The sequence below is a fragment of the Colletes latitarsis genome, chromosome 5 (assembly GCF_051014445.1).
Source record: "Colletes latitarsis isolate SP2378_abdomen chromosome 5, iyColLati1, whole genome shotgun sequence".
Classification (NCBI taxonomy): domain Eukaryota; kingdom Metazoa; phylum Arthropoda; class Insecta; order Hymenoptera; family Colletidae; genus Colletes; species Colletes latitarsis.
In genome coordinates, this window is record NC_135138.1 from 38,063,585 (window position 1) to 38,080,724 (window position 17,140).

A 17,140-nucleotide genomic window follows, 5' to 3' on the forward strand; every position below is an offset into this window, starting at 1 on the left:
TGTAGGCAACGACGTTTCCCAATTCACCAAAACTGTTTCGAGGATCGAAGGATGGACGGGAGGGGTGGTGGCGAACGGAAGTACACACTCGTCTCGGTTAATCGCGCTTTATTGGCAAAACTTTCGAAAAAAAGAATAAAAAAAATTAAAGGTTACGTTCATTGCTGATCGTAATGAAGCACTATGACCTCGGCCTTACATCCACGGTGTTTCAGACGTATGTGCTTGTACACGTTGTTCGACTGCTTGCTCCTCATCGTGCAGTAAGGGCACTGAAACCTGGGTGGGCTGCCGCACTCGAACTTATAGTGTCTCAGCATGTGATGCCAATGCTGGTAACTCCTTTCGCAGTTTGGGCAACTATACCTGATGCACCATACCGTTATTAGCCGCAAATAATCGACGTTAATATCCGTTAACCACTTCTCGGATAACACGTTGACAATATGTCTAAAGATTGAAATCTATCGGAGGTCGTCGTATGATAGAGACGGAAACAAGGGGCCACGCAGAGTCCAACGTCGCAGTCCGGGCAGTAATACCTGGTCTCTTTACGAATTTTTTCCCCGTTTTGGTACCTCTTCCTCGAGCACAGAACGCACTGTTTCACGGGTTTCGAGTTTCTCTCCGTCGGCGGTATCGTCTCCGGGAGGTGTCTCTTTTCCATCCTGCAATGCAAACGTAGAACCGAACAGTCCCGGGGAGAATGGCGACTGACTGTGCAACTCGAGAAGTGGTTAACGCTCGCGGTGGCGTTTCAACACGAATACGCGATTGGATAGACACTTGCAACTGACCTGTTACTATCGTTGGTCCCGTGCTTTGTTTGACGATGACAGGGTGGCGGTTCTTGCGACTGACCCTGGCACACGGGGTAACGATAACCCGTCGACGCTGCGAAATATATCGTGCCTGCAACCAAAACGGAAACGTCGTGATTGAACGCGTCTTCGAGGTACAGATTAAATAGCGTCTAGAAAAGAAGAGAGAACACTTCTCCGTCGAGTAGCACTTGGGAACGAAAAAGTTTCATCGATGCCTCGGATAAGCGACTTTTATTATACATTCTCTGCTTAGGCTTACAGATGGAACAGGATTTTCACCGATCTCAGCGTACTACGTACGACGATCGGAGTGGCCGAGGAGATCGACAAATGGTTTATTTCGTTTGGAATACAAATAATCGTGTGAACGTTCGTTGCGTTGCTCGATCCCTCGGGAACGATTGTTGAAATCGGGTCACGTTTTAATTCTTCCGCGCGTAGTACTGTCTGTTGGTGGCCACGTCGGTGAGAAAAACGCGCATTCCACGGTGCTTGGTCCTAATGTGCCTGTACACGTTCGAGATCTCTTTGGAGTGCATGTCGCAGTACGGACATTTGAACCTCGGGCCTTGGCCGCATCCGTACCGCACGTGCCTCCGAAGGTTCGTCTCCCTAGTGAATCCGCTCGGGCAATTCGGACAGCAGAACCTCTTCGACTTGTTCCGCCACACGACGAAGCCCCGGCAAACTGAAACAGAAAACCCAGCAAGATACTTGCGCACAGTCCACGGACAGCAGCAGCGAGACACAAAGATCGCCGACAACAGATTCGTGCGTGCAACAACTACGAGTAAATTCACCTAACCGATTTAAAGGACCGACTAAACACGGAACGAGAACGAACGTCTATCGTGGACGTGGGAATTACTAACACCGCGACGGCACAAAGCAGCGGAACACCTGAAACAAAAGTACAAGTCGATACGTCTGATCGAACCATGGCTGTCACCGGTTCGCGTGGTGTTTGTATAGGTACATCATATTTTTGGAAATTTATTCTCGAGCTAAAGGGGCGCGTATAGATGGGAGACACGGTTAGACTCTGATTTTGTACAGTCCACCTTAGCGTACCATTCATACGTGTCGCTTAGAAATTTCCAAAAAATGACAGATACCAGACAAGTGTCTCTAAATGAGACGAGGATCGATACGGCGAGTTTCGACCGCCATTGTTCGAGTCAGAGACAAAAGAACGATCGCTAGGGTGACATCAACGACGGGGGGAGAGGAGAAATTAATGAAACGCGCGTTCTCTTTTGCGACTTCGTTTTGGTACTGTTCAGATACACACTTTACTCGTTGCAAATTCCTAATTTATGTACATAGCGCGATCCCATTGCACCGGTTGTCGCGCGGATTCGTGGTCCTAGACCGCGTTGTTGTCTTTGGGAAAGTAGTTCTTCTGGTTTTGAACATCGATCGCGAACACGACTTGATATTCGTGGATACGTTTCACGTGCTTGTAGGTGTCTGACGGGTATCGAGATTTATAGGGACAATAGGGACACTTGTAGCGAGGCTCCTTCCCGTTGCAGGCGCTGACTACATGACGTTTCAGGTGAACTTTCGTCGAGTAATTGTTCGGACAGTTCAAACACTGAAACGGTTTCACGTTCCAGGGGCAGTAGCTGTACCATTCGTTGTAGTATCCTGGAACAGATTGGAACGGTCGTGTTTCTCTCGTGAATGCACTCGTGGAACGTTACGATTCCTTGAATCGTCCCTAACTACTCGTGAATTCGTGATACGCTGACGAACGGACGGAGGAGGGCTTAAAGGAGTATATTATTCTTGTGAGTCAGTGTGCTCGAGAACCGTGTGCGTGCGTCTGTAAATAAAAAATATGTGGAATCGTAGAAACGCATTTATTCGTTCAAATACTCTCTCTTCTTGCTTCTACACAACAGCATTCGGTAAGAATTCGCGATTAATTTGTACAGATACGACGGTCTCGCGGCTTCGCAGGGATCGCGATTATCCTAATACTGTGTAAAGTTGTTCCGCAAAGGTGCAAGCTCTATCCTCGGATAAATGAAATCGCGCGAGGGGTCACGAGTCTACGAAAGAAAATCAAGATTTCTATATTTCGTCACGTTAAAATTAATATGCAAACAAAATGGCGGAGAGTCGCGTTCGAGGCGCGTCGAGAATAACCGTTTCAGTTATCCGTGGATCGCAGTGTTCGTGTTCTCGTGGCGCATGAAACGGTTTTCAAAACCAGTCCACTCGGTACGCGTTGGACAAATGCTGCGTCGCGTCGCCGTGGATGTCGATGACGAATACTCTAAGGTTCGCGTGTTTCCTTCTGATGTGCGCGTATATGTCCGAGGTTTTTTTACTTCTTTGCTGACAGTAGGGGCACTGAAAACGTGGCTCCTGTCTGCATTCGTACTTCAAATGCCTGGTCAAACTCGGTTTCTGGCCGAAGGCGGTCGGGCAATTCGGACAGGGGAACTTCTTTGTCTTGCTAAACGCGGCCGAGCTTTCGATTTGCGCTCGAAGGACGACACGACGACCAGAACCTAGAAGGGGAAAAAGTCGGCGTTAAGGTTGACGAAATGGTGCGTCGAAGCCGCTTCTTCGTTACTCGTATTCTCTGCTTCGACGTCTAGGAAAAAGGGAATTGGGGGGGTATTTTGTCCCGAGAAAATGCAATTAATTCGTTCCTCTTAGCTCCAAAACACGTTTCGGTTACACGGTTCGGTTGTTAGTACCTCTGCTCAATAGCCGGCGTAGGCGTGAAAACCCCGAAGCCCAGAGAACAAACAAAAGTGCGATAATACATGCGAAGCGTCGCTCGATTCGTTGGCTCGACGAAAGCGGGCTCTTTCTATCGAACAATAGCGTCTCTTCCTTTTACAGAGAAATTCGGTCCAGCGTACGACGAGCCAGCGAAACGAAATTTTAATTCTTCTACGAAATTACAGCCGTTAGAGCGGTCGACGACGAACACCGGTTGCTAGGCGTAGATTGTGAACGCGACGGATTCTTTATCGTCGATCTCCGCTCATCGTAGAACCTCCCACGATTGAAAAATATCGATCACGTAGACGTCGTGGTTCTTGTGCTTCACCCTGATGTGCTTCCGTATGTCAGCCTTCACCTTGCACACGTAATCGCAGTAAGGACACTTGAATCTAGGCTTCTGACCGCACTGGTAACGCAAATGGCTGGTCAGGTTCCTCTTCCAAGCGAAGACGCTCCGACAGTTCGGATTCGGACAGGCGTACGTGCTAGGTTTCAGGAACCAGTTCGTGCGACGGTGATCCAACCGTGACGTTGACCCTTTGTGCCCTGAAAAAGAACGTATCGTTCGCGATCAGTCGTCCTGGATGCAGCCGGTAGCGCGATCCGATCTACGCACGCACGAGAAAACAATCTCGACGAACGATTCAACGGCAAATCGTCGTCGAGTCTCGATCGATCCTCGAACAATCCCAGCCGAGCATCCTTACCGCCACAGTCATCCCCGGATGTAAAAACTATCGTGGAATTAAAAATACGTATTCGAATCTCGTATGCCAGTGGTGGGGATGAGTCTGTTTCATCAGAGCGGGGCGAGATCGTTTCTTACGTCCGGGGATCACTGTACTCGTCTCTCTCGGCGAACGCATGTTGCTCGCGTGCATTAAAGAACGAATAATCGGTCAAGTTTGTTGGAAAGCTCGTGTTCCTCTACGCGTAACTCGAACAAACAACACGTTTGTCCAAAACGATCGCGATATGGACATCTAAACAGTCACCGTGTATGGAAATCGGGAGTTTCTCTTCCAGCTGAACGCACTACGAATTCGGCCATTAACAACCTGGAATCAAAGGAAACGGTGAGAAAGCGTGAGAGAGTGAACGTGCTTTTCGAAATCTGTGAAATTTCCTTCGAATCTCGCGCTAAATTTGAAGGAGATCCAGGAGGATTTCGATCTTGAACGAGGTCCTGATCGTCGCGTATCTGCTCGCAAGGGTTCCTGAAACTCCTCGAGCGTCGATTCGAATCGTTATCTCGGTAATTAATGCGCAATTAAGAGAGAAAAAGCCTGCTTTTTATTCGGACATAAAAAGTACAAGTTTCGAAGTAGATAGGTGGCTCCGTTGGAGAGCCGGAGGGGGATCAAGGGGTAAACAGATCCAGAACGTAGACCGTTGAGCCGTGGTGTTTCCTTAGGATATGCTTACTCACATCCGCCTTAACTTTGCAACGATACTCGCAGTACGGACACTTGAATCGTGGCTGTAATCCGCACTCGTATTTCAGATGTCTGTTCAGATTGCCTTTCCAGCTGAAAGACTTGGCGCAATTCGGACTGGGGCAGAGGTAGGCGCCAGTCTTCACTCTCCTGTACCTCGGGGATCTAGAAACGTTGCTGACGAACGGCCATCTTCGCACGTAACCTGAAACAAACGAACAGACGAAATTTTCTCGTGACGAACAAACCGTCCGACTCGACGTCGCATCCTCATCGATTAACGCCAAACGCACGAAAGAGGCGCGCAATCGCCTCGAAGAAGGACGGTACCTCACCAGTTTGCTAACAATAATGTTTTATTCATTTCCACGTACATCGACGTAATCGCGCGATCCTCTTAATCCTAATTATCCAATCGAATTTTGTACTGTGCCTTACGACAGCGCGGTGACGCTCGACTTGTGCGTTAAGATCGATCGTTGGCTGGCTCGGGCCGAAATCCTGGCAGAAATAACACTGGAACGTCGATTTTAACGCTGGTTCTATAAAACGTATCGAGTCTCAACTCGAAATTAATTTCTAACTTTGAAAATAACATTCGATTCGAAGTGCTCGAAAAATTGATATTTTCGCGCCAGTATCTCGGCCCGGGGCCCGTGAATGAACGTTTCGACGAATATTCCCGAGGCACGTCGTGTTAGAAATACATATACACAATGTACAATGATGCACGGACGTCGAAAAAATATTTTATCCACGAAGATGGTTCGTCGGGGGGTGGGAGGGAGGGTGGGGGGCGTAACGTTGGTTCCCGCGGGTCGTTTTACGTGCTGAGAACGTAGATACTGCATTCCTTGTGAACTCTTTTGATGTGTCTGCATATGTTGGCCTTCCACTTGCCGCGATATTCGCAGTGGGGGCACTTGAAGCGCGGCTCTTTGCCGCACTCGTTGCGCAAATGTCTCTTCAACGTGCACTTCCAGACGAAAACGCTCGGGCAGTTCGGACACGGGAACTTCTTGTAGGAAAGGTCGTTGAAGCGTACCCGGGGTTTCCTGTAGCGAGCGTTCGTAAAATAGAGAGGATCTGAAAACAAAACGAAGCACCCCGGTATATTATCTCGACCTGTGCAAGTCCGCGATAGTACCTGTCTTCCGTCCAAGCAGTCAACCGACCCTTTGGCTGTCGCTTGGGACACTTGGACTTTCAAGATTTCGGGTATCTTTCTGTCGCAACGCACAGACGGGAAAAACGGTCGAACGTTCCTTTCGAAGACGTATCCTTTCTATCTCCATTCTCCATTCTATTCTCCATCCTCGCGGCGTCCGATCGCGACAGCACCGGAAGCTTTAAGAGGCTTCTAGACGATGATACGTCCATCGTGTAAAGGCCTCTTAACACCGAAAGACGGGCACGCATCACCAAGTTTGTTAGTTCGAAGCATGGAGGGGCTCGATAGTCGACGCCGTTGCAAAACTTACTCGCTTCTCACAGGGGCAGCCTCAAACACTATCTTCACCAATTTAAACCAGACTTGATAGATCTACATCTACGTGCAAAATAAAATTCTAGCCACCTATGGGTCTACAACTCGAATCGCGATTATAATGCACATAGGTAAGTCTGTCGAGTTTCGTTAAAATCGGTGAGGATGGACCTGGAGCAGCTCCTGTCGACTCCTCCGAGAAACCGGTCGATAGAAAGGACAGTAAACACAAGAGTAAAAGCGACAACGCGAGTTTCCAATCGGCGCATTGATCCTGCCCGAAGGTAATCTCGCGCGAGAAAAAAACGATCACGATTGCGAAGACAATTTTAGGATACCATTTATTACACACTCATGCTATATAATTAGGTGGAATTGCAACGGATACATAGTTGCTAGCTCCCAGCGTAAAGCGTACATTCGCGTATCTGTTTTCGCAAAGCGGAACCTCCGAGCGCGTACGTTACATAATTCGCGAATCGCTCGATGAGAGATAATCGCGCGTATCACAGAACGTTGTCTTCTCTTCCGGGACTAGATACTTGCAGGAACTAGATACACGGAGGCCAGGGTACAGGGAACTCGAATTACCCTATCCCAGATAACCAACTTGTACATGCTGTCGTCAAGCAACGATCAAACTCTCCAATCACCGTGGGGGAAAGCGTCGCGCGAAGCAGTCGTATATTTTGTAGTGTTCAATATGTTCGTAGGCAAACCTTGTTGCGTGTCTCTCGAAAATTGATTAAGTACGGGTGGAAGACACGTTGACTGCCCTGCTGGTGTTTCTCAATTCATGAACTGCTCCCATCGAATATTTGTTGGGCCGTAATTCGAAAACCGTGGCAGTCAACGTGTTAAAAATCACCCCCTAAGGAAGCCTCTGCCACAACTTATTCCCTAAAAGGGCAATGAATAAATACTGTTTCTTGAGAGGAATGCGTCGAGTAACCTATCCGTGTGTACGCTGTTTTCAAACGAACTTGTCCATACCACCACAAACGCAATGAAAAACCAACATCCAACGCATCGTTTATTCGACAGAAAATTACAATCTCGATACAAGTCGCGCGGAACTTTTATTATCCAAAGATGCCTTGCGTATCTGCGTTGATACGGACAGCCTTTTCGAAACCAGTGTACGCTGAGCAAACGTTGGTCCAACTTGTAGTCCAACTTGGATAAGAACATCGGATTCTCGCGTAATCGCAGTAACTTTATCGAACGCCAGTTCCATCTGGCCAGAGTCTTTCTAGCTCTCGCGTATGCGCGGCGAGGAAAGATTAGGTTCACTTGGGCTTATTGAGGCACTGTCTGACGACGTCCATGGCTAAAACTTCGCGCTTCTTGTGCGTGGTTCGAACGTGTCTGTAGACGTTGCTGCGAAGTTTGCAGCGATATCGACAGTAAGGACACTTGAAACGTGGACTCTGCCCGCAAGCATAGAGCAGGTGTCTGCTGAGGCTATTCTTCCTCTTAAAGATGCGAGTGCACGTCGGACAGGGATGATACCCGGCGAAAATGCCGCTCGAGAGAACTTGATCCGTCGCGTTACTCTTGCGTCCTGCAAACGACAAAAACAGATTGGCCACGGTTAGTAGCGTGTCCGAAGTTGCCCGAGGAGAACGTGCAAACACTTTTCTCGACTTTAACGTCCCGACGATGCGCGCTACCTGAAAACAGAACAGCTCCGGCTGTCGAAAAGTCTCAATAAAAAAAACAAACGTGTCTCGGCTGCAATTCTTTATTCAGGGTTCCCCTCGCAGGAGAAACTAAAGATCGTTTTCCTGGATCGTTCGACCGTGGAACGCCACCCCCGCGTAGAAAATACAATTTCCGATTTCGTCAACGACGAGTCACGAGGCATTTTATTCAACTCTTATAGGTGTCGATGTACATTGTGTGCACAATGGATCCCTGGTGCTTGTTTCTCACGTGTCTGTAAACGTCCGAGGTTCTCCTCGACCGGTACTCGCAGCACGGACACTTGAAACGCGGCTCCTGGCAGCACTGGTACCGCAGATGCCTTGTCATGCTGTAGTTATGGCTGAAAGAGCTGCCGCAGTTGTTAGGACAGAGATACTTCTTGGCGGAAACCGCGAACAACTCCGAATTGCTGACCGTGAAACTGTCGTAGGGCAAATCGACGCCTGGAAAAGAAGAAGAACGTTCTGGTCAAACAACCGCAAACCGATCCCAAACCTTTCGACGGCGTCTCGGTCCTTGGCGAATTAAAAATATGTACACCGTAGAAGCACGATAACAGTTCGAACCCTCGTCTCGAGAAACATTTAGAAAATTAGAAGATACGCGTGACGAGTAACGTACAACGGAAATGGAAGGTTCGAAATGAAAGAACTGTAGTTTCCGTAAGACGTGTATTTAAAAGATCGACGAGGAGACAACGCACACAGGCTTCCCTCCACAATTTTACCTGGTGATCGCAACCTCCAGCAAAGAAACGAAATTAATCAGAGGGGATTTAAAAAAGAAGAGTGCAACGATCGGAGAAGTCAGAGGACAGGGGATGTAGAGGGGCTGACATTTTATTGAGATTCTGTGTACAAGGAAACGCGTTTTTAATTTCCACCAATGTCGATGCAGCATACGTCGCTGCCCTGATGCCTTCTGCGCACGTGTCTGTATACGTCCGACCTCCATCTCGAGCGAAATTCGCAAAACGGACATTTGAAGCGAGGACTTTGTTGGCACTCGTAACGCAGATGCCTGGTTAAAGAACCACGATGGGTAAACGAGCTTCCGCAGGCGTTCGAGCAGCTGAACCTTTTACTAGCGGCGGCGAACCGTTGGGCGGTCGAATCGCGCTGACTTCCGGGAACGCGAGCGATACACGCGACGACGCCTGCAAAAGAAGATCAACTACTGAACGTAAAACATCGTCGAGAAACGAAAGCAGTTCGTGTAATCGTACGCAAAGAAACGATACGTTCGAGGAAGAACGAAAGGTAGTTTTTGGACGAGGGGTAGGTTAGAAAAGCTGGGGACAGACTAACGGTGTGCGTCGGAATCGCTGAGATAAACTGGACCTCTTTATTTACAGTCTTAAAATGCGAGTACAATTTGTGAAAGACAACGTGTACGTGGACACCGAGTCGGTTGCAACACTCACGGTGTTCGATAATATCGTTCGACGCTTCGAGTTGTGTCCGATGCAACTCTACTTATACGCGATGAGTACGGAATGATTCTGTAAATCGAATGTGTACCAGGAAATTTGTTCGTGGGACGCTCCGTTTCCGGGAAAAGCAGGTCTTGGACTTTTATTGAAACATTTTCGAAACACCGGTAAATTCGTTTCTTTTTAAAGAAATATCGTGCTTGCAAATGACGTAGAAAAATCGATCTTCTCGGAAAAGGGAGCCACTTACGAAGAAATTTCTAAGCGCGTTTTCGTTGAGACGCTGCAATAGTCCCCGGGATTAAGTGCGGCCATGATGGGCGATCTTGAGGACGTCGATGGCGTAGACTTTGCAGTTCTTGTGCCTTCTTCTGACGTGCTCGTAGACGTTGGCCGACTTCTTGCACCGATAGTCACAGTGGGGGCACTTGAACCGCGGCTCCTGGCCGCACTCGTAGGTCAGATGACGGTTCAACGAGTACTTCTGGCTGTAGGCGCAGGCACAGTTGGGACACGGAAACTTCTTCGTCCTAAAGTTATTGACTAAGTTAGGGAGTGGCGTTTGGGACCAGAGTTTGCCGATAGTTTGGACTTGGCTGCCTCCGATACCGATGTTGAACCCGAAGACGGTGAACGGGGCTGTATCTGGAACGAAACGGGGTCTGGCTGATTGTCAGTTTTCATTGGCGGCGGTCTCGACAACGATCTACGAGTCCCGATCGAGTCCAACTGTTCCCCGAAAGGCGACGGAACTTACGTTTACTAATTAACCAGAGACCAAACATTGAACGAGTGATTAGCATTGACGATAGAATGGAGGGAAAACGTGGGGGGATAAAATGACGATGTTCGAGCGTACGTTTCACCGGAGGACCTCGAGTCCACGACAGGGTAGCCATGAGACCAACACACTGTATCAGAATCATCGATACTCGATACTAAAGTGTCATTCCATACGAAATCAGTTTGGTGAACAAAAGTATATTCTTGTATAAAACGTACATCTATCATCGAGACTGCTTATCGATCACTTTCGTACCGAGCATCCTCGATACACGAGCGCGACAGTCCCATCGTCGATATTTATTTAGAAAAAAAAAAAACGTTAAGTATTAAAAATATTTCCCATGTTACATGCCACAGAAACGAAAGATCCTAAAACCACTTGTTTTACAAACTATTCTCGCTGCCTGGACGTTGTACACTTTGATACATTCTTCCGGGATTCGATGGAGGAAGAGAAACTCCTCGTATCGCCGTTTATTAGCCACCCTCTGACAACCGTAGCGCGACTTTCCGTACACGAGTATCGGAAAGAGAGAAGAGACATCAGCTTTCGATCGTTCGCGTTTCATCGAACAGTCTTCTCGTTCCCGTCTACGATATCCATTGGTGTTGGCTGTCTTGTTTGCCGCGCACGTCGAGAACGTACACCCTCTGACCGGGATGCATCCTACGCACGTGCGATCTGACGTTCGAAGAGTGCCTCGTCCGGTACGAGCAGTAAGGACAGTTGAATCTCGGCATCTGTCCGCACTGGAACTTGAGATGATTGTACAGATTGTTCTTACGCGTGAACGCGTTACCGCATTTGTGACACGGATAACTTCTGTTTTGCTCCTTTCGAACGAGATCGTAGGCGCAACGGGGACCCTGAGCGTACAAAGACGGACGCATTACCGGATGATGAACACCTGCGAACAGAAAGGTCACCAAAATGACTCTTGACGGCGATTCTGCGCGTCCGTTTGCGACTTAGCAGTTCGACGGACGGATTAACTTACAAACGTTAATTGTCTTTTGCCACGCGGCACGGAGATCGGTACGTGGACGCCGACCGACCCTAGAAAACGCACACGAAACCCAACTCCGACATTGGCTGGACGTACAGAACACGTTAGGCGTCTCGAGAGACCGGAAGAAACATTGCGTCGTGGAGGCGTGAGGGGAAAGCGACGTGGAGGCTCCGAGTACAGTAGTCCCCGGATAAGTGAAACGAAATCGGTTCCTCGGTATTTCAGTTATCCAGGTAGAGTCGATTTTCTACCTCCTCCGTCTCGTGCTAGCGTTACGTCCATGGACCTCGCAAAGCAAATGCAGCAAGAGTGACATGGCACCCGTTCAGGGATCGAATTTCATTCGTCAGTGGAAAATTCTACTAATCGTAAGTCTCGGTAATCCGGAGGTTATTGTACTCGGTGCAAAGGATCAGAAAATGTGTCTTGTTATTCCTTTTTCCTTTTTCCTTGTTTCTTTTTTGTTCTTACAAGCTAAAAGCATCGTCACACGCGGCGTAATACATAGAATCAGCCTGTAAAAAATAATTCTGCGGCCGGGATTCGAAGTAGATGGCAAGTTACGAAGGCCTGGGGGGTCGAAACGCGGTTCGTCTTGCGTAGCAACGGTCCCTAGCAAGGTGGATGATCGATTACGAGTGCTGTGGAACTTCGATCTTGCTCATGTCTACGACGTAGACCGCGTTCCCGGGATGCGTCCTGCGCACGTGAGCTCGCACGTCCCACGGATGCCTCGTTCTGTAGACGCAATAAGGACAATTAAATCTCGGCGACGGTCCGCACTCGTACTGCAAATGATACTCGAGGTTGCTTTTCCGGTTAAACACGCTGTGACAATTCCCGCATGGAAACTTTTGCGCGTGATGGACGTCCGTCGGCGAGAACGTCCTTCCCCTCGGCGAGTACGACCAACAAACGTTCGTCTCCATCTGATGCGGCGCTAAGTACATCGGCTCTGAAAAAAGCACAATTCGTTCGTTCATTCCTAATGTTCGGGACATTATCGGATCGTTTAGAGCCCGAGATTACGGCCACCGATACGTGGATAATATACGAAATGCGATATTCGCTGCATGACAATGACTTTCCGTACTCCTTTCCTCTCGCTTGGGTTCGTCGAAACGATTCTCAACCCGAGAAAGATGGCGTCCAGAAAAATTGAACGGTCTCGAACACTCCAAATCCATATATAATTCATAGAAAATAACATCGAAGAATGTAGGTGCACCCTAATTTAAATGGGAACCTCGTACTTGAAATACGAGGCTCCTGTGGAAAAAGGTGCGCCTAAATTCTCGACAGCAACTTGGAAATTTTGAGTACCCAAAACCGTTTTAATTTTGCATCGTGCATCTTTGCCCGTATCTCGAATCCTTTCGACGAACTCTGTGTAACTGAACTCAGAACGACGGCCGAACCCTGTCGATGATCACCGTCGGTTATGTGACTTGCCTTGCTACGAAGGATAGTACGAAACGAATACTGCGAGTGAGAGCATGCACGCAAAGCGTTTCAAAGGACGAATTACGGGGAGATCGTTTTTATTCAATGATCGTTTCGTTATAGTTACGGGGGAGAAGTACATGGGGATGGTGTGATTACTGTTGGCCGCTCATTATATCGATTACGTAGACGTCTCTATTGGGATGTTTCCGGCGCACGTGGGCTTTAACGTTCGACGTGTGTTTGGTCCTGTAAGGACAATAGGGGCAGTTGAATCGCGGCAATTGCCCACAGGCGTACTTCAAATGATGCAGCAGATTGTAGCGCCAGTTGAATGACCCACCGCACTTCGGGCAAATGTGTTTGACAATGTCTTGACGATGGCGATCCATAGTACGGCGTGCTCGATTCATGCCGTAACCGTACATCTGTTTCAGTAGCTTCCCTGGAAAATTCAGACGTTCTTACGGTTAATTATCACAGATCGTGCTCCCCAACGCGCTTAACTGCTCAGTTCTAAGTATCGACAGTGTCGGGTGTTCGAGTTTAAAGGTATCAGCTCGATTATTGGAAAATTGCGTGTCGTAAGGTCCTCTCGAAGCTCCGACTATTCGTTTTCGTTGCACCGTGTTCATCGAACGGGATCAGGGGATTCGATGCACGGATCTTTTTCGTAGTTTTCATATTTATTGCGAGATCTTGGGTACAAATAAAATATCACTTTATAACTCTTACGCGTCGAGGTTCCTTGCTATCGTATTCGCGAGAGTTCTTATCAAAGTACAAAAACACAGAACGAAGTCTGTCGGGTCTGGTGTACGAAAGCGACCGAATGTTTTCTGCTAACGTTGCATTTTATTGATGGCAGTGTCTCAGACGGGCGTACAGTAGTATAAAAACGTTGCAGAAATACAAGATTCGAGGAGAGAGGGAACCGTCGACGGTTGGAATGGCACGACTCTTAACCATCTGCTCGTAAGTTTATGCGGATTCATAGCTAGCAACTTCCGGGCGTTCTGAGAGACCGCTTCTAAACGCTCGAAACGACGCGAGCAGACGGTTAAACGTTATCGAAATGTACAACCGGAAGACTCGAGGGATTCGAATTGATTTTCTCCCGTCGATAAACGAAATTAAAACGGTACCTCCGCGGTACATAAATTTACAAAACGCTGGCGAAGAAATAAAATTCTCTTCGAGACACTACGCTGTAAAAGGAGCATTTCTAGGTATACTTAACGATACTCTAAGGATACAATTCGATCGACTTATAGATATAATATGTTCGCCGTCGCGACGTCCCACCGAATACGGGTTACAAATGGCTGTGGACGTCGATTCTCGACGGACACGCGCGAATCCTGGCGAAGGTCCCCTAAATCTTCCGTCCGTGCGATTATCTTTCCACTTTGCAGACGTCGATGGCGTATACGCTGTTTCCGGGATGCCTTCTGCGTACGTGTGCACGCACGTTGGACACGTGCCTCGTCCTGTGGGGACAATAGGGACAGCTGAATCGGGGTAGTTGGCCACACTCGAACTTGGAGTGATAGTAGAGATTGTTCTTGTGACTGAAGACGCTAGGACAGGTCGGACACGGGAACTTTTGCTTCTCGCCGTTACCAGGGATCCCGGTTTTCTGGTAACGACGCCTCTTCCCAACGGGGACCGTGCACAAGTAATCGCTCGACAGCGGGAACCCTGAAACAGAAACGAGACGAGAATTTCGTCAAACAACGAAGGGTTGTTTCGCTCGAGGATTGTCGAAATTGAAAGCAGCATGCCGCCGACCTCCGACCAGCAAAATTCCGAATCGGATCGTTCAAGGGGGGGGATTACGTAAATAAAAACGGTGGAAAGAAACGGGATGCGAATGATCGTAATTCACAAACCAGATCGAAACAGGTAGATTCAACTTCGTATATTTAAAAACAGATCCGCTCGATCTTGTCCGTTAAGTACAGAGGTTCGCCGTGCGTTCTTCGAGTTCGCGCGATCGTTGCAACTACTGTCGACAGATACAACACGGAGCTAGAGCTGCGACGAGTCGCGAACAATATCGCACTACGTGTGAAACAGTTGCGTGTTCCGAGAGATCTAGCTTCCTCGAACGGATCATGCTGTTTGGCACTGTCGATCTTCGGGCTGCGATCGCGAATCTTGCAATCTATTCGCCGAAACTTCCGCCGTTGACGGACCGTTTACATCGAATTCCTGGAAAGAAACAAAATTCGCGTTCAACCACGGCTACTTGGAGCCTCTGCGCGTTGCGGGGAAACCGTACGCGGGGAAAAGGACGAAAATAGGGGAAAATTGCATAGGTCGTGCCAGTTTTGCGCCACCTTAATTTAAACGATAAAATTTATTTGTGTATTACTCTTGCAATTTCATGGCTATAACTAAGCAAATATAAAACTTTCATTTTTGTTAGCGAGGGGCCAATAGCGTCCAACGCACGATCCTTAGCATTTTTCCCCTAAAGAGCGTCGTGGTCTACCGTTCTTCGTGACGACGTCGGCGCTGTCAATTCTTCCGGAGACGACACAGACGTTTTCCTTTAACGCTGCTGCGGATCTTCCGAGTTCCTTGGCGTATCCTTCTTCGTGGACGGGACGTGGCACGTCTTCGCGGGCGTCGGTTTCAAGCGGGATACTGTTGCAGCTTGCAGAGATCGACCGTGTAGACCTCGCTTCCCGGATGACACTTTCGCACGTGTCTGCGCGCGTTCGAGATATGTCGCGCGCGGTACGTGCAGTACGGACAATTGAAACGCGGCTTCTGGCCGCACTCGAACTTCTGATGGTAGGTCAGACCGCCTTTACGGCTGAAGACGCTGGTACAATTGGCGCAGGGGAACTTCCGCGCTTGGGTACGCGCGTTGTCGGAGAACGACGCGATCGGGCCGCTAGTCGGCGTCACGTGTTGTTGGAGGGCAAAGTTCTGCGGGGGCGTCGTCAAACCGGCGAACACGTAGTAATTTAACCCTGTAACAGAAACAGAAACGCGACACCGCTGTCAGTGTTCCTCTCATTGGCAACCGGCGGTGTACGGAGATGCTAGAGGAACGGTTTATATGATCGAGGATGTGCTTGAGAATCCGTCAAACCTTCTTCGGTTGTCGGAGCGTCCATCGCGACGAGAATACGCTTTTGGGATCTTCCGCGAGCAGGATGAAGTAAGTAATAAAAGAGGCTCGTTGCTCGTGCAGTGGTAGCTGATTGCTTTATTTATCAACGAAAGAGTACTGCGAACGATTCTCGCGATCCGCGACGTCGACTATTCGGCAGAAAAGATAAAGGAAAGAAACGAGCGTATGAATTCTTTTTTAAAAGGTCTGCGCGGTCTTCGCGGCGTCGACATCTTCCACAGGCGTCTCGAACTACTCCTGCCACAAGTTGATCACGTTCACTTTGTCTCCGTTGTGTTTCCTGCCCACGTGCGCCCGAACATTCGACGACTTCTTCGACGCGTAATCGCAATACGGGCAGCCGAATCTCGGCAGCTGACCGCACTCGTACTTGAGGTGGGAATAGAGATTGTTCTTCCGGTTGAATGTGCTCGTACATTTCGGACAGGGGAATCTATGCTTGTTACGGGGCTGGAGATCCGCGGTGGGTCTTGGCCTGACGTTGCACGGTATCTTGAAGCCGCCCAGGTGTTTCAGATCTGCAAGAAAATGTTTCGAGCACGTCAGAGACCGCGATCGAGCCGCCCTTAAACGCTTTAACAAATGTTCGAGGGACGGACGGTATTAGTGTTCTACGAACGTGTATGGAAGCTAGAGGAGAAGGGAGTCAGAAACGATTTGGAACCACTTTTTCGACTGACGGTGTCTTTCGAGCATTCTATTCCTCGCGTTCGGAAGGGAAACTTTTTATTTTGCTCTCTGTACAGGCGATTCGGCATGCAAACTCTAGTCTCAAAGTCCACAGAATCTAATGCGAGTATCGCAAGTATGAAATCGATCACGTAAAGGGCACTTAAACCTCAGCGACTGGTTGCACTCGAGCTCCAGGTGCTTCTGCGGATCGTTCTTCCTGTTGAAGATGCTGCTGCAATGCGGACAGGGAAACGTGGCGATCGATGTCGAAGAGAAACGGCTTGTCTGCAAGCAAAAGTAACGGTCGCAAAGCGCTATGTTCCGCAGATCCACTAGCCTTTGTTTCCGAACCCCAACGAAAAGACAGGAGATAAGAGAGTTCTTCTTTGGTTAGGTTTTACTTCCCGCGAAGGGAGCCTGAATGCACTCGTGCCCGGATGAACGAATA

The 17,140-nt window shown here is 48.7% G+C and overlaps 1 protein-coding gene across 36 annotated transcripts in view; it reads right to left on the reverse strand.

Moving 5' to 3' along the window:
• Window positions 1-17,140, reverse strand: part of LOC143341872 (uncharacterized) — a 97,752-nt gene that overhangs the window by 40,026 nt on the left and 40,586 nt on the right. Inside the window, exons 7-8 of one of the 36 annotated variants that reach the window (XM_076765199.1) lie at window positions 798-912; window positions 401-668 (exon numbers count right to left, since the gene is read on the reverse strand). The exons of 20 other annotated variants lie outside the window; for them this stretch is intronic. In XM_076765199.1, coding sequence (XP_076621314.1) covers window positions 416-668; window positions 798-912 — 368 coding nt within the window. In that variant the 3' untranslated portion in view covers window positions 401-415. Of the gene's footprint in view, window positions 1-400; window positions 669-797; window positions 913-1,214; window positions 1,513-2,175; window positions 2,475-2,698; window positions 3,347-3,393; window positions 4,119-4,917; window positions 5,214-5,810; window positions 6,095-8,351; window positions 8,645-9,058; window positions 9,358-9,852; window positions 10,279-10,769; window positions 11,328-11,413; window positions 12,385-13,012; window positions 13,318-14,085; window positions 14,574-14,942; window positions 15,087-15,369; window positions 15,857-15,949; window positions 16,539-17,140 lie in introns of those variants that run through there. 15 more of the 36 variants (XR_013079689.1, XM_076765231.1, XM_076765226.1 and 12 more) reach the window with 15 other exon arrangements.